At 48.6% G+C, this 26897-nt stretch overlaps 1 protein-coding gene across 1 annotated transcript in view; it reads left to right on the top strand.

Annotated features, from left to right (window-relative positions):
• The window catches only part of LOC102509479 (nodal modulator 1), a 50875-nt gene extending 43840 nt beyond the window's left edge, over positions 1-7035 (top strand). The window contains exons 28-31 of the mRNA XM_032460970.1: positions 1530-1631; positions 3260-3379; positions 5936-6028; positions 6396-7035. Coding sequence (XP_032316861.1) covers positions 1530-1631; positions 3260-3379; positions 5936-6028; positions 6396-6527 — 447 coding nt within the window. The 3' untranslated portion in view covers positions 6528-7035. The remainder of the gene's footprint in view (positions 1-1529; positions 1632-3259; positions 3380-5935; positions 6029-6395) is intronic.
• The last annotated feature ends 19862 nt before the right edge of the window (positions 7036-26897 follow it).

Genomic DNA, 26897 nt, shown 5'->3' with positions numbered 1-26897 from the left:
TCACAGTAGGAGCCTAATGGACAATCAGTACGATCTGGAGTCTGAAACGGAAAGACGATTTTAGGGCAAAGCGCCTTATAACTTTCTAGATCCTGTCAAAGGTAGGAGTGGTGTGCAGTGGACTCGGAGTTAGACAGTCCGGGCTGGCTCCTGTCCCCACAGTTACTCACCTGGCCGCCTTGGGCATCACCTCATTCCCGTGGGCCTTGGTTTCCTGCTCTGTAAAACCAGGGAGTTGGACTCAGTGGCCTCTTAAGGGCTCTTCGAGCTCTAACAGGATCTCTGTTTCTACAGTGAATGACAAACTGTCCACCATGCCCTGTGATCCCCTGAAAGGTGTTAATGAACTGCCATAGGGGTGTATTTTTCGGAGGCACTTGTAATTTACATATAGTGAAGTATTTGACTGGGTGAGAAGGTGCACTTAACTGACCTCAGCCACCCTTTGGGGGCTGCAGGCACATTACCTGTGGGGCCAGGCGGGTGATGTCCGATAATAAAGAGGGCTAGGCAGGGGTGGGGAGACTGGGGAATGGGAGGGGAGGGGGCGTGGGTTCTGATTCTTGCTGCCTTGGGATTCTGGCCCAGGGTTGGCATCACTTCCCAGTTTTACATAAAACTGGAAGTTAGAGTTATGTGAAATTACCTGATTTTTAAATATAGGCGGTGAATTCAGATTGACTTAGAACACCATACAGGGCAGAAGAGTGTATACGTGGTTTTGGATGTGACCCACAGGCTTCTGGTCTGTGACTTTTGTTTTAGGATAACTCCTCCTGACTTGTGTGTTATGTAGAAGAGTATCCGTGGGAGCCCTGGGGAGGGTAGCTCTGGCCTCCTCCTGTGGTGGGGGCAGCGTGGAGCCCTCACAGCCAGGGGTGTACCTCCCTCTTCTCATGCCCCATTACATGTGGTAGTGGGACCAAGCAGCCAACCTGGGCTGGAGAGAAAGTTCAGCCACAAAGCACTGAGCTGCTGCTGGAAGCAGCCAGAGAACGAAATGTGAGATGGGAGTGCGCTCCCAGGTTAAGGGAAACCTCTGGGGTTAAGGCTGCAGCATGTGGGGTGGCCACGCCAGGTGGGCCAGGCTCTCAATGACATTGGCTGGGTCCTAGGCTCCACTGCATGATAATGGCGCGACCTTAGGTGATGCAGTCTCATGGGGATGATAACAATGCCCTTTTCGTAGCTGGGACTGGTGACAATGAATGTAAAGTGCCCGTGGCAGGCCTGGCGTGTTACAGATATGTTCAAAGCTGTTCTTTTTTAACATTATTACTATGTTGAGCATTAACGTAAATTGTCAGAATCTATTTTAAAATCTTAACATTTCCACCCGTGTCACGTAACTGGCATCTCAGATGCCTTAGAAATGGCCTGTCAGGGGAGAGGACGATTGCTTCTTTAAAAACCCACGTTTCCAAAGATCCTCTCTCCCCAAGAGATAAGCTGTCCCGAGGATGTCTGAAATGAAATGTTTATCGTGGTTCAGTTTCAAAAGCCCGTCCTGCTTTGTTTCTGCTCTCCAGGTAAAGCTTTACAAAAGTGACAACCTCGACAACCCGATCCAGACGGTATCCCTGGGCCAGTCCCTCTTCTTCCACTTCCCGCCGCTGCTCAGAGACGGCCAGGTGACGCCCGCTCCATGCTGCTGTCTGTCTGTGTCGTAGCAATTCCACTTTTCACAGTTCTCTTGCCTTCCGCTTTCTTACCGCCTGCAGATACGGTGGACGCCGTGCTCTGAGTCAAAGGCAGTGGGGCTCTCCAGGGATTATTTTTTCAGAATTGGCTCTTTTTCTGTTTACAAAAATAATGCACATTCAGGGCAGGAGATTTGGGAAAGAAGGGAAATCAGACATAATCCCATCATCCAGAAATAAGCACCAGGTATCCTTTTGGTCTTTTTCTAATGCATGTGCATGTATGTGTTTATACACATACATGCACATGCATTTTTATTTATTTTGATCATGCAAAACTAGGACTATTTGGTACATTGTTTTCTAATCTGTGCTTTCCAATGAAGACTATGCCACAAATATTTTCCCCACTGTTAAATCTTCTATAGCATGATTATTTAATGTTTGCACAGTTGTCTATAGCATAGGAAATATCATAACCTATTTAAGGCCTGGGTGTTGGACATCGTTCCCTGATTATAGAATGTTTGCTGTCAGTTCTAATCAGGCAGAGCAAACTCTTGTGGTTGGTGGGGTGAGTGCATACTTTGCAAAGAATTTGGTTCCTGTCTGGGGGACCTGCCCTGAGAGGGCGAGCAGTGAACCTGTGTGTGTCATCCCCACCTACTGCAGGGATGGTACTCCATGGCCTTTTTCGGCATGAAATGGCTGTACAGTAATGAAGCAGGTTGTAATGGAGTTTTGGGCTTCCTCTCTGCTTCTCCAGATGCCCTTTGTTTTTTATTTTTCTTTAACATTTTATTTACTTTGGGGGGAAGGTAATTAGGTTTATTTTATTACTTACTTATTTTAATGGAGGTACTGGGGAATTGAACCCAGGACCTTGTGAATACTAAGCACGCACTCTACCACTGAGCTATATCCTCCCCTCTCGGATGCCCTTTGAAATCAAGCCACATTAGGCAGCACAGCGCTGTGGAAACCGACTCTACCTGGGCTCACAGCCTGCTTGGAACTTCACCAGCTGAGTGACCCGGGCAAGTCACCCTTAACCTCTTCAGGCCTTGCTCTCCCCATCTGTGAAATGGGGGCAGTGATCCCACTCTTCAGTGGTTGAGAGCAGAGTGGGCATCTGCCTAACATGCTCACGGTGCCTGGCCCTGGTCCGGGCTCATCCTGCAGGCCTGTGACTATCACTGGAACTGTTCCAGAGACACTGCGTTCTTAGAACTTGCCAGCTAATGAGCCACTTAAGTATTGTCCCTTGAAAGTCAACCTCATTTCGGATTAAAAAGTCTTCCTCATTTTGATCCTCATCAGGATTGGCTCATAATAACTGTGTATTTCATAAAGTCATGGCCTCCAAGGACCGCAGCTGGAGGTTGGATGTGCTTGTAAAGATATGCTGCAGGCTCTGAAGGTGGGGATGCACGGCTGTCACTGCTGGATGAGCCCGCTGACACTATCACTCTAAAGTTAGCAACCTTGGTGTGGAGGTGTAAACTGCAGTTTATGTTTAGAAATATAAAAGTCCTTTACATCACAGTCATACGTTAGGATTTAGTTTTCATTTGCTTTGCTCCAACTGTTCTGTATAAATACTTCTTCCTTGTGCACAGAATTACGTGGTGCTTCTGGACTCCACGCTGCCCAGGTCCCAGTACGACTACGTCCTGCCGCAAGTGTCCTTCACGGCAGTGGGCTACCATAAGCACATCACCTTGATTTTTAATCCCACGGTAAGGAGAAGGCGGGTGCAGGTGTGAAGAATGGTTCCACGTGTATCTGTTCCCAGATGCCATCCGTTTACTGCCGAGTGCTTTTCAGACCCCATTTCGTGTGGGAAGTTGGTGGGGATTATCATCCCCGAATCAGGGAGGAGAAGACTGGGGGCTCGTGTGTGGCAGAGCCAGGACTTGAACACGGCGCTCCCGCTGCTTTCTGGCTCATGCTTGGTGACTTGGCAAATAGGATCTTAGCCTGCATCAGAGGTTCCTCCTCTGTCCCCGGGAGGAAGCACGTACCTGGTTCCCCTCAGCAGCGACTCGGTCAGAAGGTGCCAGAGAGACGGGCACATAGGGGACCGTTTGTCTCTGCATGGAGGCACATGGTGACCCCAGGGGAGGGTGAGGGCCTCTGGTGGGGCACTGAAGACTGCAGCCTACGACTATGACACCCGTGAGGGCTCCACCAGGACAATCCCTGAGTCCAGGGAGCCGCGTGGGCAGCCTGGGCAGCACAGAGGGGCCACTCGGTGGGGGCTGAGCAGCCAGGCCTAGTAGCTGCTGGCAGGAGTGTGACCCCACTTGTGAGAACGAGAGAAACGATGCCCATGAGAGCAGGGCCACGTGACAAGGGCAGGGAGGGCCATTCGGTGCAGGGCCTCTGCCGGGTTTCACGACAGACTTTCCAGGGAAGATGCTGCTCTGCTGTCTTTACGGCGGCTCAGAGAGGCTGAGTGACTTAGCTGGGGTTGGTCAGCAGAGCCGCGTGGCCGTCGGCTGGGCGGCTCAGAGCCGCACGCTTACTCAGGCCTCCATGGGTGCGTCGCTTCGTCCTGTGTTCGGTGTCATTGCCGACAGCCCCGTTCCTGACGTTTTACCTGGTATCTCATGCCTTGCTGAGCACCCCACACACCTCGTCTCGTTGGATTTTCACAGTGTTCCCCTGCAGCAGGTGCTATTCGTATTATCGCCATTTTATAGTTGAATCTTAGAGCTGAGTCTTATTAAAGTGACTGCCCGAGGTCACCTGGAAAGACCTGGACCCGGCCTGGACCGCTGTCCTCACAGCTGGTTCTCATCCTCGCCCTCCCACTGCCCACTAAATTCAGCTTTTCATGAAGGATTTGCTTTGATGGAAAACGGCTTGGGATCTGAGACAGAAGTAGGCAGTTGGAGATGGAAATCTGTTCCCGCCCTTATTCTTCCCTTAATTAGGGGACCGTCTCATTCTGCCTCAACCAGCTCAGGTAAAAAGGCCCCCACAGTCATCCTCCAGCTTCCGTGTTCTCAGATGTTTTGGTCTTGGGGCCCCTTCACGCTGTTAAAAATTACGGCAAATCTCCAAGAGCTTTGGTTTATATAGGCTATATGTATATTTATCATATTAGAAATTAAAACTGAGAAATGCTGAAAACACAGGAATCCACAAGCCACACATTCCATTACCTGTCAAGAGTCATGCCATCATTACATTTGATGCCTCTGGGAAAGTCCATGGTACACTTTGAAGAGTGTGGAAAGGCACACAGAGTATCTTTGTATTATTATGAGAATATTTTGGACGTTGCAGATCTCCTGAAAGGGAGGCCCCTGGGCTCTACCTGGAGAACCAGTGTTTTTTTGTTTGTTTTTTATTAACTTGTTTTCTCGTCATCTGAAAGTTCTCCTTTATTTGTTTCGGTTGTTGAGGTGGAGTGAGCTGGTTGGGATATAGGTCCGTTTGCTGTTACAGACACAGCGTTGCAGGGGCCTCAGCTTTAGGAGCGAGCAGTGCAGGGATTGCATGGAAGCTCCACGGTGTCGGGGCCCCTGTTCCTTCTTCCTCGTGGCTCTGCTGTCCTCCAGCATGTCACCCTTCTCCGAAATGGTGCGCTTAGTCGGAGGCTGTCTGGCCAGCAAGGAGGGAGGGCACACCACTTCTCTCCTAGGGTGCAGCCTGGGTGTTGCACCTGTCACTTCTGTTCATGTACCACTGGCCAGAGTTGAGTTCCAGGGCCCACCTGGCTGCAAGGGAGGCTGGGCAATGTGGCCTGTATTCCGACTGGCCCTGGTGAGAGTTGGGCCTTCCATGGGAAGAAGGGGTGAATGGCCACTGGGATCCAAGCACTGCCTCACCTCCTCACTGGGAGTGACCTCTGGGACTAGCTTGCTCCTCAGTATGGCCCTGAGCCTGGAACAGTGGGTTCTCGATGCCTCCTTGTGGGAAAGAGTCCGCGTGCAGCTGGGACTCAACAAACTGAGACCTGTCGACTTTCCAGCCACAGGAGTTCCCTGCTGCCCACAGCCGTCTGTTTTCTCAGTGTAGATAGTGAAGGTCTGGGGGTGAGGCACACCTCGCTATCAGAATCAGTTCATTCCCAAGCTTCAGAGAGCGAGTGATGAGAGTCTGTACAGCACAGGATTCACTTGACATTTATCCACGTCGCCTGGTTCCTGGGTAGCGAGAGTCTGGATCGCATGGGTGCTTGGGTGGCCCTGGGGAGCCGGCTCAGAAGCGGGCTGTGGCGTGGCTGCGGGTGGTGCACCAGTGGGGGGGCTCGTCCGGGGCTGACGGTGCCTCGGTGTTTGCAGAGGAAGCTGCCCGAGCAGGACATCGCGCAGGGATCCTACATCGCCCTGCCGCTGACGCTGCTCGTCCTGCTGGCCGGCTACAACCACAACAAGGTAGGCAGCCCTGAGAGCTCACGGGAAACAGATGTGTCAGGGAGGGGGTCTCTCACAGCAGGGACATGGCAGCCGAAGAAGTTACAGCACTTGAGGTCAAGTCCCGTCCCTAAGGCCTCCTTTCAAGGCCGTAAACCTCTTGCGACAGGTCTCCTAGTCCTTAAACCTGGGATATTTTGGGGGCCCTGGTGACCCTCTCTGGTGCAGAGCCCTGCTCTGGTCTGAACTGAGATCTCCCGTTAGCACAGAGCGGGTGGTGACCGTGCCTGGGGGAGGAGGTGCACTGATGGGGGGGACTCAGATGTCCCACTGCACGGAAGTCTCCTCCTCATGGCGCCCACCTCTCTCACACTCTCTCTCTTTCCAGCTCATTCCCTTGCTACTGCAGCTGACAAGTCGACTGCAGGGAGTCCGAGCCCTTGGCCAGGCGGCCTCTGACACTAGTGGCCCGGAAGACGCAAAGAGACAAGCCAAGAAACAGAAGACAAGGCGGACGTGAGAGAAGAGGCCACAGAAATCTCCCTGGGGACGGGCTGTGACCCAGGGGCCACCACCCGCCCCTGGCGTGAAGGACGCATGTGACTCACCCCAGCACGCGCCGTTGGCCCTGGGCTCCTCCGTCGGGTCTGCGTAGCCGCGTGTCCCCGCCCTCCTCTCGTCCAGCCCCTGGTTCAATGCCGTGAATGGATCCTCCTGTCACTCTGCTGAACACAATTTGTTTTCTGAGTTGAAGATAATTTATTAATATTATTTTTGTCAAAGAAATATTTAAGCTGTGCTGGTGGTGTGAGAATGTAACCCCTCATTTCAGCGTTCATGTGTAAGAAGAGCTCCAGCAAACGTGGGGTTTGGCACGTGATCAGGCACCCGTTGGATTTACCTTTCCCTTCACTTCCCTTTGCATCTGAGACCCCTGCTAGAAACTGCATAGCCTGTATGTACCACTAAGAGGGTATGTTAGGAGGTAAAAATCAATAAAACTGACCATTTGTTTGTGTCATGGCTCATCTCAGGTGTCGTACTTAGATGACACTGGCGTCATGCTGGGGACACAAACTGAGCTGCCTGGAGGGGCACATAGGTCCTGAGTGAGGGGCTGGACAAGAAAATCCTCAGCAAAGGTGAGATGATTCACAGCAGCTGCCTTCTGGGCTCAGTGGTAGGAAAGTCGGAGGTGGGGGTGGCGAAGTGAACAGCCCCACTGTGTCCGGAGGAGCCCGATTCTCCTGGCTCTGGCTCCCCAGTGCTCTGCGGGAACGTGCATCCACTCTTCTAGAGAAGCCAGGAAGACAAAAGTTTTCTGTGAACTCCTCCAAGTTTTAAAGGTTAGTGACAAATTCAGTTTGTAACTTTTGGCCAAAGTGCAAACGTAGGATGCGTGAAGCTTGAAGGCTGCCAGTTTGCATAAAGGATCCACAGGAATTCACCGCATTTGAACAGCATTAATTTAATTCTTATAGAAAGTAATTAAGTTAATTAAGTTATTTTGGAAGCAAGGACATCCATCCATCCATCCAACATTTATTTATTGAGTTCCGCGTCTGACAGGCAGCAGGGATACGAAGACAAGGAGAGAAGACGATGCTATAGACAGAGCTGGACGAGGATGGGGCCCCCTCGCCCTTGTTCCTTATCGTGTGCCCAGCGCTTAGTGTGCAGTGGGCATTCTGGAAGGAAGGAATGAGCGAATGCACACATGCCCGCATGCATAAACACGGACATAGGCACTCGGTGCCTGCCCTAGGAGTGCAGGACCCATCCATCACTGCGGGGCGGACAAGCCGACAGGTGGACAGGGGCAGTGTGGAGAGCAGAGGGCCTCCAGGGGGAGGAGACTGAGGGGTACAGAGCAGAGGTCTGATCCCACCTGAGGGCTTAGGGAAGCTTCCCAGACATGATGTTTCAGCCAAGTCTGGGAGGACACAGGATGGAGAAAGACAAAATAAGGCAGAGGGTCTTGCTGGGAGCCTGACCTGGGCGGAAGGGCAGCTTGAGGATTCCCGGGCTCCTGCCAGCCACTGGAGGAGCGGCTGTGTTTCCAGCCAGTGGCTTTGGGCTGTTGGCCATTTCACTGGTTTTACTTTTTCCCCATGAAGAGAAGTAAACTCTTGGAGACCTGGGACAGATGAGATACATAATCCATTTCTTGGAGTGTTTTCTAACTCCTGTTCCAGTGGGCACCCAAAAACATCCCTTTTAAATGTTAATGGGGCTTTTTATTGACACAGTGTAAAGGTTAAGAGCTCGTGAAAGATACAACTAAATGTCAGAATGTTTCATCCAGTTCCGGACGCTGCCATTAAGTGGCAGTCTTCCCCCGTCGCTGCTCCAGGTCACCTTTGTGTTGGTGGGACTTCTCAGGGGCTCTGTGCCTGCAAAAAGGCTGCTGTCTTTCTCGGTCCATTTGCAAGTTGGGCCTGTCCTGTTGTCTGTAATTGTCTCCATTTTCCAGCAATCTTGGGACAGCTCCTCTGATTCCCTTTGAGGAGTAAGTACTCATGTTAGAGGATTTTGCATGGGGCAAAAATTATGTGAGACAGACCTTTTCCCACCATGTTTTCCATTAAAAATATCTGAAATGGTGGATTCCCGAAGAACTCCGTTGCTTGCACATTTTTGCTTATTAAAGTGGCCCCAACCTCCATGAGGTCCTACAAAGACCGACAGGGAAGTGCCTTTCTAAGATGCTGGCGTCACCTCAGTCTTTTCCGGATTTCCTTGCTTTGAGTGTCATCAACCAACCAGCAAGGATGGTTGGAGTTGGGAGTGGGAGGGGCCGAAGGGGGCAGGAGTCGTGTGTGTGTGTGTGTGTGTGTGTGTGTGTGTGTGTGTGTGTGTGTGTGTGTGTGTGTGTGTGTGTGTGTGTGTGTGTGTGTGTGTGTGTGGTGGGGAGGGGCTGTGGCTGCGAGAGAAGGTGGAGGGAAGAGGCAGTCCATGTGCTCAACTCTCAATGGTCTGTAAGGAAAGAAGATTCAGGAAGTCAGGGAAAAGTGGATGATTACCTCCCTGAATTAAGAGCTCTGGCAGAAAGGCTAGCCTTCCTCAAGCGGTTGCTGTGTGCCAGGCACCGTGCTGAGTCTTTTCAAGCATGAACTGTTTCGTCCTCGTAACGTTACAACACGGGTGTATTTTCAACCCCATTTGAAGAGGAGGAGTTGAAAACTCAGACTTAAAGATCTCACAGCCACTAAGTAGCAGAGCTAGGATTGGAAGCCCGGTGTGAGCGTTCTTAACCATTGTGCTCTACTGCCTCCTGCTGTACAAAATGAGACAAAGCATTTATGTGCCAGGTTGGGGATAATTCAGGGGTTTTGAAAGTGAATCTCAAGAGATGTGGGAGTAAACTATGATAAATCTAGTAAAGGGACAGTGACATGTGGCCACATGTGCAATGGAAGATTGGGTTGTAGGCACGTAGATGATGGAGGGTCTTTTAATTGTCCCATCAGCGTTGTCTGTGGAACCAAAGAGTTACGTGACTAAATGCTTAAATCTGATTCCTTAAACACAAATCCAAATTTAGTGGGCAAGGTTCCCCTTTCTTCAAAAGCTGGAGCAGTCTGAAGAGAGGGGTTGGGAAGGACTTTGGGGACAAAGTTTGCGTGGATGCATTCTGGTTTTTCTAGGCTGAGTGTTCATTGTCTGCATTTCCAGTCCTTCGCACATGGTGGGTGCCTGGGATAGGAAGCCAGCCTCAAGATGGCCCCCAATGATCCCCTTTGTATGTGGCCCCCCTTTACACTGAATCAAGGCTGGCCCCATGTGACCAGTGGAGTGTGGTAGAAGACGATGTGTGTCCCTTCTCAGGAGGGGTCATAAAAGGCATTGCACTTCCCACTTTGGCTCTGGGGGGAGCCAGCTGCCTCATGTGAGGATACTCCAGCAGTCCCCTGGAGAGTTGTGGCCCCTGGCCAACATCCAGTCCAGCTCGCCAGCCGAGTGCTTGAGGAACCCTGGAACTGGATCCTCTGGTCAAGCCTTCAGATGACTGCAGCCCTAGCTGATATCTGACTGCTGCCACTTCTGAGACTCCCCCAGATGACACTGCCCAGCTGAGCTCTTCCCAGATGCCTGACTCACAGAATCTGTGAACATGATATATGATTGTATTAGGCCTCTTAAGTTTTGGGGACAACTTGTTATGCAACATTAGGTAACTGGAGCAGTACTCAGAAAAGGGATATCATGAATGGATAGTGACTGAGAGCCTCCCAGTAAATCAATGCATTTCTACTTTGCATGACTCAAGGCTTTTTTGGTTTCAAGTATCAGGAACCCAACTCCAACTAGCTTAAGCAAAATGGGGCATTTCACTGACCACATAGTTGAGAAACCCAAGAGTGTCTGGCTCTCTGTATGGCTGGATCTGGCATGTGTGTGTCGCCTCCCCTCTCTGCTTCCCTTTGTGTGTTGACCTTGCTCTTCTCCTCGTCAAGGCTCTATGTCAGCTCTCAGGGGTCGGCTCACTCAGTGAAAGACCCCTTTGCTGGAAACAGACAGTGAAACTAGGCCCAGGGCTGTCTGTTCAGTCACTGCTCTGCCCGAGGCAGGGGCAGGGGCAGACGTGGGGCAGACTCCACTGCAAGTGGAGTTTGGGAAGACTGGCTTTTGACTTCTGCTGATTTGTTCTGCTTCCGTGGAAAACGGTGACACAGCAGCATTGGGCCTTCGTCATCCCAGTGTGCAGGTCCAACAGAAAGAGAATGTCCGTCTCACAGACCCTGTGTCCATCTGGGGGAGGTGCAGGAGTGACAGGCCATCTGTGGACTCACTGGGGCCTGGCCAGCCCTGAGCCACACCCCCATCCATTCCATGTGCAGCTCCTGCAGCAGGGATGCTGTGTTCCCCAGAGTAACGAGGGGTCCCAGGTGGGCAAAACCAATGGAAGTCAGCTCCACTTCCTTCAGAACTTTGTAATAAGGCCTGGTCAGTGTCACCCACGACTTTTGGCTTTATTTTTTCATTAGCAAATAACTGACCTTATCACAACATGCTTAGAGGAGGAGAGAAACTCATCATCCTGTGGGCCTACTGTGTGCTGGGGCCCTGGAACTGGGTGGAGAGGGGGAAGGTATGAGGTGACTCCCTCCCTCCCGCTTCTCAGTGGGAGCGTTTATGCTTCGTGGTCCAGCGGTGGGATCGCAGATGAGTCACGGCCACTTTCTCTACAGCCCTTCTGCTGTCCCAGACACCTGGGGTTCAGAGTCCGCCCACTTACATACCCTATCGGATGCGTGACTATTTCACTGTTCCACTGTGTGGATGAAACAGTAGCCCATCTTGCGTTTGCTTTTTGGAATTTGAAGATTCTGTGAAATAGATGAACGCCTTGGAACAAGTCGTCCCCAAGTCTGTGCAGAATCCACGTCTCCGGGGACTGACAGCTGCCCCTCCCTGTCTGGTCTCTGCGGGGGAGGTGGCTGGCAAGAGGAGGGAAGCTGATAGCTGCTGCATTTTTATCCAGTAACTGCTCCTGGAGCCAAGAAGGAGCAGTGGCTAGCAGCCACGGAGAGATCAGAATTGAGGTGGCCTCTCCTGCTGCCTCGTGGGCTGGGTGGGCAGGAACACGGAGGAACACCTTGCTGCCTACTGACAGTGCTTCTCCCCTTGCTCAGCTGTAAGAACCTCGCCTAAGTGATGACCCAGACTCAGGTAATGATGGCGAAGAACTGGTCACGTCTGAAGGTGAGGTCTAAGGCTCAGACTGGTCGAGGGCAGGGCTCAGCAAACTCTGGCTCCCAGGCCAGATCTGGGCTGCCACTGTGTTTGTAAACAAAATGTTATGGGAACACAGCCATGCCCATTCATTTAAAGACTATTCGTGGTTATTTTCATCCTACAACATTGGAGGTGAGTAGTTGCGGCGAAGACTGCATGACCTACAAAGCTTAAGACATTTACTCTCTGCCCCTTTATGAGAAAGGTCTGCTGACCTCTTGTCTAGTGGCCACTCTGTAAAAGTTTGTGTTGCAGTGTGTCATTAATTCATTCAACAAGCACTGATGGAGCACCCAGGCTGAGCCAGGTACTGCTCTGTGGACTGGGGGTTTAGTGGTGAGAACACGCGGCCAGGCCTCAACTCTCCTGAAGCGAAATGCGGATGGAGGACAGGGTCAGCGAAGGAAAGAATGAGCATTTCTTGGATAAGGATGCAGTAGAAAAAAAAGAGAACTGCAGAGAGCAACGTGGTAGTGGGTGATTGTTGTCAGGGAAGGCCACTGCGGAGGTGAAGAAGAAAAGGGGCCAGTTGGGTGCAAATCTGGAGGAAGGGGGAGGGGACAATAATCACAGAGGACCCGAGGAGGAAATGAGCTTCCCAGGTCTGAGGAACAGCCAGGAGGCCAAGCCCTTCAGAGGATGGGGGTGGGGACTGCCAAAGAGACCGAGAGGAAGTGGCCAGTGAGGTGGGAGAGCCCAGGAGAAGGTGGTGTGTGAATAGTTAATGCTCCACCGATTCACTAATGGGTGAATGAATGAATGACTGAATGGTCATTAGTGATAATGTTGATCCTGATGCATCCACATGACTCACATGGAGACCAGGTCACCAGTTCACACTTGTCTTCCATTTAGGATGAATCATATGAAACTGCCATTTTTATAGGTCAAAAATGGTTGAATAACCAACCATTCTTCATGGGTACTGAAACTGAACAAGTAAATGGATAGTGGATGTGGGGGCCGGGTTTCTCACTGTGGGAGTTGAAGGATGCAGATAAACAAGGGAGAGAAGACTAGGATGATCCATGCAGTGATGGATTAGAGCTGGAGACATCAGGATGAATTCACGTTTCACAGAGACACAGATGGTTGCATGTAGAAATATTTATACACACGTGCATAGACACAGCCTAGTGACACACAGATGCTTCCCTGCTCTGCCAGCTGAACGGGGCTAGAAGCAGTGACAGCTTAGTAGCACCGAACACCCAGTGCCTATATCTCCATCCTGTGATAACACTCCTCTCCAGTAGCAGGAACCTGAGCTCCGTGGAGAAATGTCTGTCTCTAGGACTAGGGTAGGAAATATAGACGATCAGCTGGGAGCATCATCTAGTGTCAGAAAGTAAGGAAGTAGTAAAGGAAACAAAACAAAACACACCACCACCTTGATGGGAGTATCTCAGAGGGACACAGGAGCCAGCTGAAAGAGGTCCCACGGTCAAAGCTGGAACAATTGAGCAACGAGATAAAGTAGGACTGGATTACACCCCCAAGTACAGAGTAAATACCCATGGTTCCACGCTGACATAAATCAGTGATTGAATAAATGGCCCAGAAAATGGACACTAAGTAGAAACTAAAGAAATCTGAATAAATACGGACTTTAGTTAATAATAATGCATCCATATGTGGGCCTACGGGAACTCTGTACTATCTTTACCATTTTTTCCAAAAATATTCGAAAATAAAAAGTTTAAACATTTATTTTTTAAACAGTGGTTGAATGCAGCAGCGTCATATGCGCAACTGAGTAGTTTTTCCTGGTTTGGTCTGTGGGCACGAATTCGTATTGTGCCATCTAACCTCTGTTGCTTGACCTTCAAAATAGCCAATGACTGACCCCAAGAGACAAAGAGCCCGAGTTAGGGAAATATCCTGTCATCCAGAAATGGCCCAGCATCCAGACTGCACGCATCGGTTAGGATAGGCAGTGGGCGGCAAACTGTAGCCTGTGGGTCAAATCCAGCAGGCTGCTGATTTTTGTCAATTAAGTTTTACTGGAACATAGCTACGCCCATTTGTTTATGTATTGTCTATGGCTACTATTGAGTAACAATGGCAGAGTGAATAGTTACAACAGAGATCATATGATCCACAAAATATTTACTATCTGGCCCTTTAAGGAAAAAGTGTGCTGACCCCAGGTTGGGGACACAGTTCTGACATCCCCTTCCCCTAAGCAGGAAGGACAAGGAATCCCCGTCTCAGGACAAGCTGGTCTTTCAACAACAGAGCACACAGCTCACTTCCTTGGGACTGAAATGGATCATTAATATTGAATGTTTACAACCTACTTGCTCCAGATGATTCCATTTAATTTCTACTGTCAATCGAAACGGGGCCCTCACGTGCAGGGGTCAGGGCTGTTTGTCTTCCTTGGCTTTCTGAGGCTTCAGAGCATATTGATTCTATGAAATGTACATTTCTCTGAAAAGAGCATCTCCCAACATGACAGGCGATCACACGTCGTTTGTTTCCTGTCCCTTTCATTCCCCTCTGAACATGATAAAATCGTGATCCCAGCATCACCAAGGGACCCTCGTGTCTCTTGGAAGCAGGGCTTCTCTTACTTGCCTTCTATTTTAATCTCTTTCAAGCCAGTGAGGTGGAGTGGAAAATGTTTACTGGCTTTGGAGGCAGACAGGTCTGAGTGTGAGTTCTGCCCCTGTTATTATTTACTGGACTTGTGACTTCGGGTGAGCTGCCTAACTTCCCCCAGCCTGAGGCTGTTTCACAGCAAAATGGGGGAAAATGGGGGCACTACCAGGTGGTTCTGAGGATTCAGAAAAGTGATGCTCACAGGGCACCGGCTGCAGGGCTTCCTTTGTGGCGTAATCCCTTCTCAGAGGTGGGGTTGACATTCAGCTGGGACCCACTGGTGTGGCTGTGGCTGTTTTACAGCCTGCTGTTGGGGTTGGTCAGTGCCCATGCCGTGTCAGATGCTCAATATTCTGAACAGCATCCCTGAGTAGAGATGAATTCTCCTCTTCCTTTCAGAGCTTCAGACAATTACACTGGTCTACACTGGTGCAGACCCTGTTGGCGTCCTACCAGATCCCATTTACTTGGCCAGTGCCCTGTTTCCCAGCTGCGGTGAGTGCTGACTGCTAAGAGCTCACAGCTGTCCCTTTTCTGGAGAATTGCCCTCTCCAGATAGGAGCCACCTCACCCAGGAGGGGATGCCTTGCCCCAGTGAGTAACTGACACAGTAGTAGGGATGGCTGGCCCCTGTCTGACGGTGGTGCAGTCTGTGCTTGAGAGCCCCGCCACCGGATCAGGTTGGGGGAAGATGTAACAAATCCCATTCTTGCTCAGCTCTTTCCCCTCTGTCTCCTGGGGCCCTCACTTTCTTTCTCTTGAAAGCTCTCCCTTAAAGGCTCACATCACATTGGCTCTGCTTCTAGGAAACCTGGCCCAAGGCCGTCAGTGCCCGGCTGTTACAGATTTAGATCTTTCTGCAATTGCCGGAATAGTGGTCAATCTTCAGGGGCCCAGGGAGGAAGGGTCTGAGGGGCCGTGTGCCTGGAGCTGGTTTGGTGGGGTCTGCAGGCAGGCAGGGACCTGGTGGGGGATGTGACTCAAGAGTTTTGTCAGATATCTTTATCCCCCTGACACTGGTAAAAAAAACTATGGGATCAGACCTGCAGGGTTTCCCCCGTGCCACACTGTGCCCCTGTTGTCTGCTGTGTTATCAGCAGGTGTTGAGTTTGGGAGGAGTGTGTGTGTGTGTCTTATATGTGGGTGTGTGTATGTGTATGTGAGATGTGTGAATGCCACTCTCTGGGTGTGCATGCACTTATATGTGGGGTCCTGTGTGTGTGTGAGCTGAGGTTGTGAGCCCCACTTCTGGCTCAGTGACCCTACCTGAGCTTGCCTTGTCTGCCTGTTGCTCTGGGCCTTAGGTAGTGGCTAGCTGACAAAAAAGGAGGACACTGAGATGCCTTGCTCACTGGGACTCTGGACCATCCCCACCATATTGGGTCTTTGGCCTCATGGGCATGACTTGGCCTCTGTTGGCTTTGAGGGCCTGCCAGAGACGTCATCTGTTCTGGGAAATGTTCTCAGCCTGGGCACAGCCTACTGACCACTGCTGGCGTGTGACTTCTCTGTCCAGGGAGACAGCCTAGCCCGCCCTGAGTGGGCACCAAGGATGAGGCCCTGTCTTGGGTAAGGCTGCTTTGGGGTCTACCTGGTTTCTGGACCTGGTTCTACCACTAAGGTGCAGAGGACACTGGGTCAGTGACTGCCGACTGACTCCATCCTAAGCCTGCCTAGGGGAGAGCTCATCTCTCCCTGGGTTTGCCTAGGCTGGGTGATGAGTTGGAAGAAAGACACTAATGTTTAAAGTAGTGTTGTATTAGTCAGTGCTCTGGTTTTTGAGCGTTGGAAACCCAGCTTGTGCTAGCTTAGGCAAATATCTTCAGACTCCAGGGAAGAGCAGGATGGACTGGGCTCCTGGAACACTTGGAACCATTGCCTGGGCCCCGTCTTCATCTCAGGCACAGAACTTTGGACTTTACAGTATTTTTCTCACTTGATACTTAAAACAGACTGATGAGAAAACTGAGGTTCAGATCAGTGAAGCAACCTCCCAAAGTCACCCAGATCGTAAATGGTGTCACTGACCCCAAAGCCTGAGCTCTTAGCCACCAGGCAGGTATCAGCATATTTGTTAGGGTTAGCTAAACTGTTATAACAAACACCCAATCTGAATGGCACACACGCAATGGAAGTTCTTTTCTGACTCATGTTACTGTTAACAGTGGTCCCAGGTAGATGGGGAGGGGCTGGTTTATGTTATGCACAATTGTTTGGAGCACAGGCTCAGAGTCCCTGCCATCTCTAGAATGTGGCTTCCAAGGTCACTTTAGAGACACAGCATGGTGGAGCACGAGCTGTAGGATTTTATGGGCCAGAATAGGAAGTGGCACATCACTGACTTGAACTCAGTCCTATGGCCCTACCTAGGTGCAAGGGCTGCTGGGAAATCTGGTTAGCTGTGTGTCCTGGAGGAAGGGAAGGACCACAACCGATGGGCAGACTGCAGCCTCCACCACACAGAGCAAGTATTTCTATTACTTCTTGCTTTCTTCCAGTCCTCCTTGGTAAGTAGTTTTTTTCACTTGAGCCAGAATCTATATTCCAGTTTTTATCTGATTTCTTTCACTTATCATAATCCTTTTTCTGTGTAGCTCCACTGAGTTCTCATGACAATGATGATTACAGGCTGTGTACTCTGATTGCTGGACAGTTAAGCTGTTCCAGGTGTTTTCAGATAATAAAAACAGTAAACACCTTAATGCAAAAAAAAAAAAAACCCCAAAAAAACCCCTTTGCTACTGTTGAATCATTTCTTTAAATTTTTAGAAGTGGGAACACCAAGTGTAATGAGAAAGCATTTTTATGGTTTCTGTGCTTATTTCCATTGCTTGTCACCTTCACAATGATGCTTGTTGTCTTACCAGCATTGGGTGCTATAACTTTTTCTATTTAAGCTGTAAACTGGTTCATTATGACGGCCTTTTTCAGGTCTCAATCCTTTTGAGGAGGAAGTGTTTGATTGTGTGTATGTGTATCTGGCCTAAGTCGTCACCCCTTCTGTATTTTTAGCCTCTTATTTTGTCTTTAGGGGTGACAAAATCATTTATTTCCCTCAACAAAAACTTGGAGAGTACCTGTTATGTGCCAGACAGTAGTCTAGGTGCTAGGCATACAGGGAATCAAAAAAAAAAAAAGACAAAGTTTTATAATGGGATCTAATCAAACTTAAAAGCTTTTGCATAGCAAAGGAAACCATCGACAAAATGAAAAGACAACCTCCCAAACGGGAGAAAATATTTGCAAACAATGGGACTGACAGCGGTATATCTAAAATATATAAACAGCTCATACAACTCAATAACAGCAAAACAAACAACCCAATCAAAAAATGGGCAGGAGAACTAAATAGACATTTCTCCAAAGAAAACATACAGATGGCCAACAGGCACATGAAAAGATAATTATTAGAGAAATACAAATCAAAACCACAATGAGGTATCACTTCACACTGGTCAGAATGGCTATCATCAGAAAGTCTACAAATAGTAAATGCTGGAGAGGGTGTGGAGAAAAAGGAACCCTCCTACATTGCTGGTGGGAATGTCAGTTGGTGCAGCCACTATGGAGGACAGTATGGAGGGTCCTTAAAAAACTAAAAATAGAGTTACCAGATGATCAATCAATCCCACTCCTAGGCATATATCTGAAAAAGACAAAAACTCTAATTTGAAAAGATATATGCACCCCATTGTGCATAGCAACACTACTTACAATAGCCAAGACATGGCAGCAACTTAAATGTCCATTGACAGATGACTGGATAAAGAAGATGTGGTATATATACATATAATGGAATACTATTCAGCCACAAAAAGAATAAACTAATGCCATTTGTAGCAACATGAATGGACCTAGAGAATCATGCTAAGTAAGTCAGACAGAGAAAGACAAATATTATATGATGTCACTTATATGTGGAATCTAAAAAAAAATACAAATGAATCTATTTACAAAACAGAAACAGATTCACAGACATAGAAAACAAACATATGGTTACCAAATGGGGAAGAGAGGGAGGGGAGGGATAAATTAGGAGTATAGGATTAACAAACACACACCACTGTATATAAAATAAATTACAAGGAGTTACTGTATAGCATAAGGAACTATATTCAGTATTTTGTAAAAACCTATAATGGAAAATAAAAATATATGTATAACTATAACTGAATCACTGCTGTACATCTGAAACAAACACAATATTGTAAATCAACTATTCTTCAACTAAAAAAAAGACAAAGTCCTCACTCTCAAGGAACTTTATATTTTAGTGGGAAGACAGACATTGGTCAAGTAACACATGAATAAATGCAGTGATTTTAGTTAGTGATCAGTGCAAAGAGGAAAATTGTGCTGGGTGATGGGATGGTGCCTGGGCGATTATTCCAGACTGGGGAGGGGGGATTCAAGGAAGGCCTTTCTGAGAAGGTGGCATGCAATCCTAGGTGATAAGAAGAGCCAGCTATTTGAAGAGCAGAGGGAAGAACATTCCAGAATGAGGGGACAGTTACATGCAGAGGCCCCAGGGAAGGAGTAACAGTGGGGAGTGGCGTCAAGAAGCAGCAAACAGGACAGTTTGGCAGGAGAGAGAGCTGTAAGAGACAAGACCAGTGACGTCCACAGGCAAGATCATAAATGACTTCGCCATGTGAGATAAAGAATTGAGATGTTTTCTGACGGAAAACCCGGAAGCCACTGGAGGGCTGTTAGCAGGGGAGGAGAATGATCTGACTGCCATTACAAAAAGATGAATGATTACCACAGGGAGAAAGGACTGCAGGGCAGGGACTGGAGAACTTTTCCCTCAAAAGGCCAGAGAGCAAATACTCTGGGCCTCGTTCACCATGTATGGTCTCTATGGCAACAATTACTATTATTACATGGGAAAATAGCCGATACCTCATGTATAGATGTGACTTTGTTCCAATAAAACTTTATTTACAAAAACAGGTGGCTGGACAGATTTGACCCAAAGCCCATAGTTTACTGATCTCTGCTGCAAGGGATTAAGAGTCCAGACAGGGAGACTGGCTAAGAGGTCACTGGATTAATCCACAGGAGACATGATGGTGGCTTGGACCAAGGTGGCACCAGTGGAAGTACGAGGAACAGACAGGTGTGGGATGTGCTTAGGAGGTCAAATCGACATGAACTGCTCTGACTGGGGAAGTACTGAATATCTTTTCACCACAGTCTTTGGGGGTTAGATCTGAGTGGAGCCTGCTAGTCACATGCTTGGAATGTGGTCAGTCCACCCCAGAACACCAAGTAAATTGTCCAAGTCATGTGGCTAAGGGGCTGCGAGGCCAGATTTGACCTTAGTCATTTGACCCAGTCACAACCATGATGCCACGTCATCTCCCCTCCTGGCTCTGGTGAGGACTCTGGTCATCCTCTGCATCTGACTGATGCTCTGGGTTCTCCAGGACACCAGCTAGGGGGTGTGTGTGTGGAGGCTTTGCAGGAATGCTCCCAGGATGGGGGGCTTACAACCTCTCCAAGTCTCTCCTTCTTTCTTGAGTCAGCTCCGGGTGCTAAACTGCATAGATTAACAGTTACCAGTGTGAATTTGGGGGCTAGGCAGGCCTGAGCCCCACCACTTACTGGCCATGCAACCTTAGGCATGTCACTTTTATCTCTCAGCCTCAGTTTCCTCAGCTGTAAACCAGAGTTGTCAGAGAGTCCCCCTGAGGTTGTTGGGAGGACTGGGTGAGCATCCAGCCTTGGAACTGGCTCACACAATGGCAGGTGGCTCTCTCTCTCTCTCTCTTTTTTTTAATTGAAGTATAGTCAGCTTGCAATGTTGTGTCAATTTCTGGCGTACAGCATAGCAGGTGGCTCTTTATGCTAAAAAATCTTCAACCGATGCTCCCATCAAAGATGTTGCTCCTTCATCCTCACCGCTCCATCTCTGCTATCTTAAATTAAAGGGCCATTCTGAGGCTTTTGAACATCTCTGTTCTGATCCACTAGGTGGTTTTTTTTTTTAATTGAAGTATAGTTGATTTACAATGCTGTGTTAATTTCTGATGCATAGCAAAAGTGACTCAGTCACACATGTATGTATATATTCTTTTCATATTCTTTTTCATTGTAGTTTATTAGAAGATATTGAATATAGTTTCCTGTGCTATATAGTAACTCCTTGTTGTTTACCTATTTTATATATAGTAGTTTGTATCTGTTAATCCTAAACTCCTACTTTATCTCTCCCCACCCCTTTCCCCATTGGTAACCATACGTTTGTTTCCTATGTCTGTCAGCCTGTTTCTGTTTTGTAAATAAGTTCATTTGTATCATTTTTTTAGATTCCACATATAAGTGATATCATATGATACTTGTCTTTCTCTGTCTGACTTACTTCATTTAGTATGATAATCTCTAGTTCCATCCATGTTACTGCAAATGGCATTATTTCATTCTTTTTTTTTTTGGATGAATAGTATTCCATCATATATTTATACCACATCTTCTTTATCCAGTCATCTGCCAATGGACATTTTGGTTGCTGCCGTGTCTTGGCTATTGTAAATACTGCTGCTAGGAACATTGGGAGGCATGTATCTTTTTGAATTAGAGTTGCTGGTGTTTTCCGGATATATGCCCAGGAGTGGGATTGCTGGATCATGTGGTAGTTCTATTTTTAGTTTTTTAAGTCACCTCCATACTGTTTTTCCCTGTGGCTGCACCAATTTACATTCCTAGGTGTTGGCTTTTATTGTTAACTCGGTTCAAGCTTTCTTTCTTAGTTTTCGGTGGGAGTGGAGAAGTCTTTCTCCCTCATTGAGGGTTCGAGCTCTTCCATAGTGGAGCCTGGGCTTGTGTTCAGTGAACCCCGCATGCGCGGCCCACACGCACAGCCGGGCACATGGGCTGGATGAATAAAGTGCAGGCTCGGCTGTTGCAGTCCTTGGGAGCTCCGTGACCACTGTGTTCTTGCTCACGCCAGTGCTTCATCTGGTGCTGGGACATAGTAGGTGCTAAATAAATGTAAAGCTGACTCCTTTGAACTACACTCACATTTACACTTAGAAGAGTCTGGTCTGCTAGGGAAATTTTTTGAATCCAATGCTGCTTAAGGATGGCTTGGGAACCAGCAGCCAGGACTGGCTGTATAATGTGTGGGGCTCAGTGTAAAAGAAAGGTGAGGGATTCCCTGCTAAAAAATTAAGACCCTAAATGTGATGACAGCAGAGCATTAAGCCCAGCCTGGAGCCCTGTGCAGTGCACAGCGGGTACACCCTTGAAGCTGGCCCTGCTGGCTGTATCAGCACAGCCTGGGAGGTTGAGAGGGATGAGGCTCTCAGGCCCTGCCTCAGACCTACTGAGTGGGAGTGTCTAGGGGTGGAAGCTTCCTGGTGATTCTCACGCACAGGAAAGTTGGAGTTCTGCCTTAATCTCTGGGGGAAGTCCCGGAGCCCTGTCGGAGACAGAAGCCTGCATAAGCTGCTTCATTGGTCTCACCCAGCCCAGCATTTATCATGTCATAGTCTCCCTCTTGGTGAGTGGCTTTGACAAAAGGGGCCATTGCTTAAGCTGGTCAGGGACCAGGTACTTCATCTGCTCCAAGTGTCCGATCCAGTGGCTGGCTCATTCTTCAAGTGCCTTCCTCTGGTGCCGGGTCCATCCATTGCCTTGGACGTGGTGAAATGACTTTTCCTCAACAGGCGGTTTGAATCCCATCCGGGCCTGGCGGTATGGGACTCTTCAGTCTGATTCTTTGCTAGAGAAGGGGTGAGCTCCCCATCATGACAGCTGTGCAAGTAGAGGTTGGATGATTACCGGGCAGGGATGCTATTAGAAAGAGCCCAGCATTCCATGTGGGTGGGACTGGATGATTCAGAAGGCCCCCTCCATGTGAACAAATAGCCCCGCTCCTCTCCTTTTAGCAGCAGCATCTCTTTCTCTCTTCACCCCATGCCTGTTCACCACAATCTATGCACGGTCCCAGGCTGAGAAAGAATAAGGAGGAGTAATACCCACTGTGGTAGAATGTAATGGCTCTGGATTTTAGAGTCAGACCCTGCTGCGTTGAATGATCCCAGGTGTCCTCTATATTGCTGAGTGGCCTGGGCATGCGCAGCAGACACTCTCGCTGCCTTGCCCACATCCCTCTGGCTCAGTGGTGTGCTAGCACCAGCTCACAAGAGCCAGCTGTTAAATTTTCAGGAATTTTGCAAGTCAGTTGATATCACATTGGTAGCTTGAAATCAATCATCTTTACACTGTATTTACACCATAGAAATCAGCAAATATTACAAATCAGGGCTTTATTTTTTTTCCTTTTTCATCTGGAGAGCTAGTTGTTAAATATTTATCACCACATCACTGCTCTGGCCTTACTACATCAGTAAGTGTTCGCCAACTTCCATCTGTTGGTGTATGTGTCTCTCCCTGACTGAGGGCTTTCTCCAAAGCTGGGGAGTGCTACTCTATCCTTGCAGAGGGCAGGCTGGAGGTGTCCAGGAATTAATGCTCCTGAGAGCATCCCTCCACCAATGACTGACAGGGGTGTAGGTACCCCAGCTCCACTGTGTTTTGGCCGGGATGGCTCTGTGGTGTGCATTTCACATGGACTCGTGGTACTTGCCCACTGGGTTATGCTCCAGTGGCCACAGCCGGAGCTGTCTTGAGAATACATTCTCAGCTGCCTTCTCTTCCTTATCTCATTTCCCTACAGGTAGTTTTTGCACCTCCCAAACCCAACCACTGGTATTGAATCCTTGCCTCATGTCTGCTTCTGGGGGAGCCCAAATTATAACTGCCTATAACTTCACCTCTCCAGGCCTCAGTCTCCCAACTAAAAGTGGACTATTAATAGCTGACTCACAGGCAGCTGTGGGGGTTGACTCAGCACAGTGGACGTAAGAAGCTGGCCCCGAGCAGAAGTTGGTCTACTTTGAAGTGCCTGGGATGTGCTCAGAAAGCATGATTGACAGTGCATGGTCCACAGCAAGCACTCAGCAAGTGGTCCAGCAGCATCCCCTATGGCTAATCCTATTAGTTGCCTCTCTTTCAGTTATAAGTGACTGAAGCCCACCTCAAGCACACTTAAGCAAAACTGGATCTTAGGGGTTCACAGATTGGAAAGAATTGCTGCATGGGCCAGGGACTTAGTGGCACCAAGATGCTTCATATGTCCGTCCATCTGTCACCTCTGCTGGCGTTAGCATCTCTCGGTGACTTGGCCTCATTTTGTCCTACCACAGAAAAGCTCCTCTTACGTGGCAGGGAACTTGGAGTGAGTGAGGAAGAACCTTTGTGGCACTAAGCTAAAGATATTTGGAGATTTATTCAATACATCCATCCCATCCTGACTAATACAGAACTTTCCCTACGTTATTTATAATTCTCTTAACTGCTTTACAAAGTAGGGATTTGTATCTCCACTTACAGGTGGAAAACTGAGGTTCAGAGAGGTTGAAAAGCTTTCCCAAGATCCCCCAGTGGGTAAAGGGCAAATCCAAGATTCAAACCCAGTTCTGACCAGTTGTAGAGCCTGCTTTTTTGCTCCACCAACCTGGGGGGTCTTAAGATGTAAATCAGAATTGAGGAGGTGGGGCAGGGGGTGCAGGGGGCCGGGGTAGGAAGGCTGCAGAACTGATAAGTAGAATGACGTGGAAGTGGATGTCAGTCCAGCCCACCTCCTGCCAGAATGGCCACTGTAAAATGTTAACAGATTACACAGTGAGTCTGGCACTTGGGATATTTTCAGATGAGCTATTCTGGAGCATTCGCTTAACACTCTGAATGTGTCTTCAAAGACCCCCTTCATATTTCATGCAGGCAGGCAGAGCAGGATGATAATGCATGCTAATGCCCCTTCAAGGGAGTCCAGGAAGACTGCTCTCTTTAGTCCCTCATTAAAGCTGCATGTGCACTTCTGAGGGAATGACGGTCAGCATCTGGACCACACGTCAGAAGAGCCATAGTTGGGAGGCCCCTCAATCCTTGGCCAACTGGCTTTTTCCCAGTGAGGCTTCTGGGTAAACTTCCCTTGCTCTCAGGATAAAATAAATAAATGCCCCCAGCATGCCTCCTTTCTCATGAGAATGACTTTCATCTTCTTTCCCATCCCTGCCATTCTGACCCTAGAGTGGGGTCCTGCCTCCACGTGCCATTGACTGATTTGACACCAATGCTCCCTGGCCACAGATGATTGGCACAGAGGTTGGCAGATGACCCAAGCTGGGTCAGTTGGGGCCCTTCCCTGGGATTTTGAACTTGGAAGGGTGAGAATGTCAGTCTGTCCTCCTCTCTGGTCGAGGCTGTGAGACATGAGGCCGGGGGCTGTAGGGAGCCTCGTCTCCTGCCAGCAGGAGGGAACCTCATCAGCTGTGAGAAGGAAAGACTGGCAGAGGCAGAGATGAGGAGTGAGCACTACTGAAATGCAAGTGCTTAGTTGCAGTTACACTCTTATACTCAGCTCTTCCGGTTACTCTTCCTTTGATTATAGTCTAAAAGTGACGGGTACAGCCTCTGGAGCCAGACCATCTAGGTTCAAATCCTGGCTCATGGCCCAGGGGTGTGACAGCAGTTTCTGCCTTCTGTAAAATGGGATGAATGAGGACACCTACCTTATAGGGTGGTTGTGAGGAATACGAGATACAGGCAAAGTGCTTGGAGTAGCACTTGGGAGGTATTAGGTGCTGCATAAATGTCTTTTCTCCCCCTTTTCCCTCTTCCCCTCTCCTCCTCCTCATAATAATAATAATAGCAACAATAATGTTATTATATCTACTACTATTACTAGTAAAATTGGATATAATAATATTTCCCCCAGATTTATTGAGATATAACTGACATATAACATTGTGTAAGTTCAAAGTGTAAAACAAGATAATTTAGTATTCTTACATATCGCAAAATGATTACCACCATATTACTAGCTAACACCTCTATCACATCACATAACTACCATTTCTTTTTTGAGGTGAGAACATTTAAGATCTACACTCCTAGCAACTTTCCAGTGTATAACACAGGATTAACCATGATCACCATGCTGTGCATTAGATTCCTCAGAACATGTTCATCTTATAACTAAAAGTTTACACTCTTTGGCCAACATCTCCCCATTTCCCCAATCCCCAGCTCCTGTTAAGCACAATAATATTATTATATCTAATAATAGTATTATTATATCTAACAATAATATGCTATTATGTCTAACAACACTCTAATAATGTACTACTTCTGTTATTACATCTAATCTTTAATAGTAATAATAATATTATATCTAATAATAATAGTAATAATTAAAGATTCTTCAGTATCTTACCAGTAAGTCGGGCTTCTATCACTTGCAGCAAAATGCAGTGACTGACTCCAGAGACAAAAGCGTCCTTCAGAAGGTGGGGCTGACACTGGAACCAACTTTATCATTCATTGGGCGCCGGTTCTGACAGTCAAATGTGCTCCACCAATGACCGGAGAGCTGACAGGAAGTGGGGGCTAGACAGTAGAGCCTTGAAACCGGAAGAGGCAGGGTTTCTGCCTCAGCTGTGGGACAGAGGTGAGGTGAGTGGGGGTGGGGTTGAGAAGGTGGAGCTGGGACTTCAGGTTTAAGCTGTGTTGACTCCAAAGCTTGGAGGTCGCCTGGCGAAATTCGGAACTGGCCCGGTGCCGCTCCAGGTTGGTAGGTGGTGGTTTTTAACAAGCAAGGGAACTTACGGACCAGGCGTGTCCTGGGTGCCGCAAGGTGAGGCGCACCTCGCGCCAGAATCCTCACAGTTCGTAGAGAGGCCTTAGCGGGGTTCAGTCACGAATCCCGTGAGATGGTCTCGACAACATCTTACTCTCTCAAGGCTGCTTCCTTGAAATGGCCCCTGGTGTGGGAACACTGGTTAGAACGTACCTTCCAAGGACAGCGGAGGGTGAGGAGCCGACATTGTCCGGGACGAGCTCGTGGGTCAAATGGCGGTCACAGCCTCTCGATGACCTCCTCCAAAACGCTGGAAGCGGAACAAAAGAAACAGCCTCCCTGCAGGACCGAGCTGGCCAAATGAAGCGAAATGGGGGCGGGCGCTGAACTCCTTTGCTCAGCCTGCTTCTCTTAACTGTACTCCCTTTTGCTTCTTCTTCTGGCTGGAGATTTCTCTTCAGCTCTTGACACCTAGAGTCACCAGAAGCCACCACATGGCTCCACCGGGGAGGAGAGCAGAATCCAGAGATAGAGAGGTTGATCCTACAGTCTTGTGTGGGCTCCTAAATCCTGCTGTACCTGAAGGTAGCCCTACCCGTGGACTCTTGTGAAACAATTTATTCACTGTTCACTGAACTGATTCCACCTGTTTTCTGTTGCTTTGCAATAGAAAGAGACCTGGCCAATACCACTTCTGAAACCAGCAGGTGCTAGCCAGATGCCAGCTCTATTTAAATATTTGTGACAATCAATTCAAAGCTTAAAAGGAAAAGAAAATCCTAGGGATGGGGACTCTGACCACCTGTCCTGGAGAATCACTCTGAACCAAGCAAGAGTGTGGGCTGCTGAGCTGCAATCAGCAATCTGAATCCAGGCAGGACTGGGCCAGAAAGGGAAGGA

The sequence above is a fragment of the Camelus ferus genome, chromosome 18, assembly GCF_009834535.1.
Source record: "Camelus ferus isolate YT-003-E chromosome 18, BCGSAC_Cfer_1.0, whole genome shotgun sequence".
NCBI lineage: Eukaryota > Metazoa > Chordata > Mammalia > Artiodactyla > Camelidae > Camelus > Camelus ferus.
This window is presented reverse-complemented; position numbering and strand designations above follow the sequence as displayed.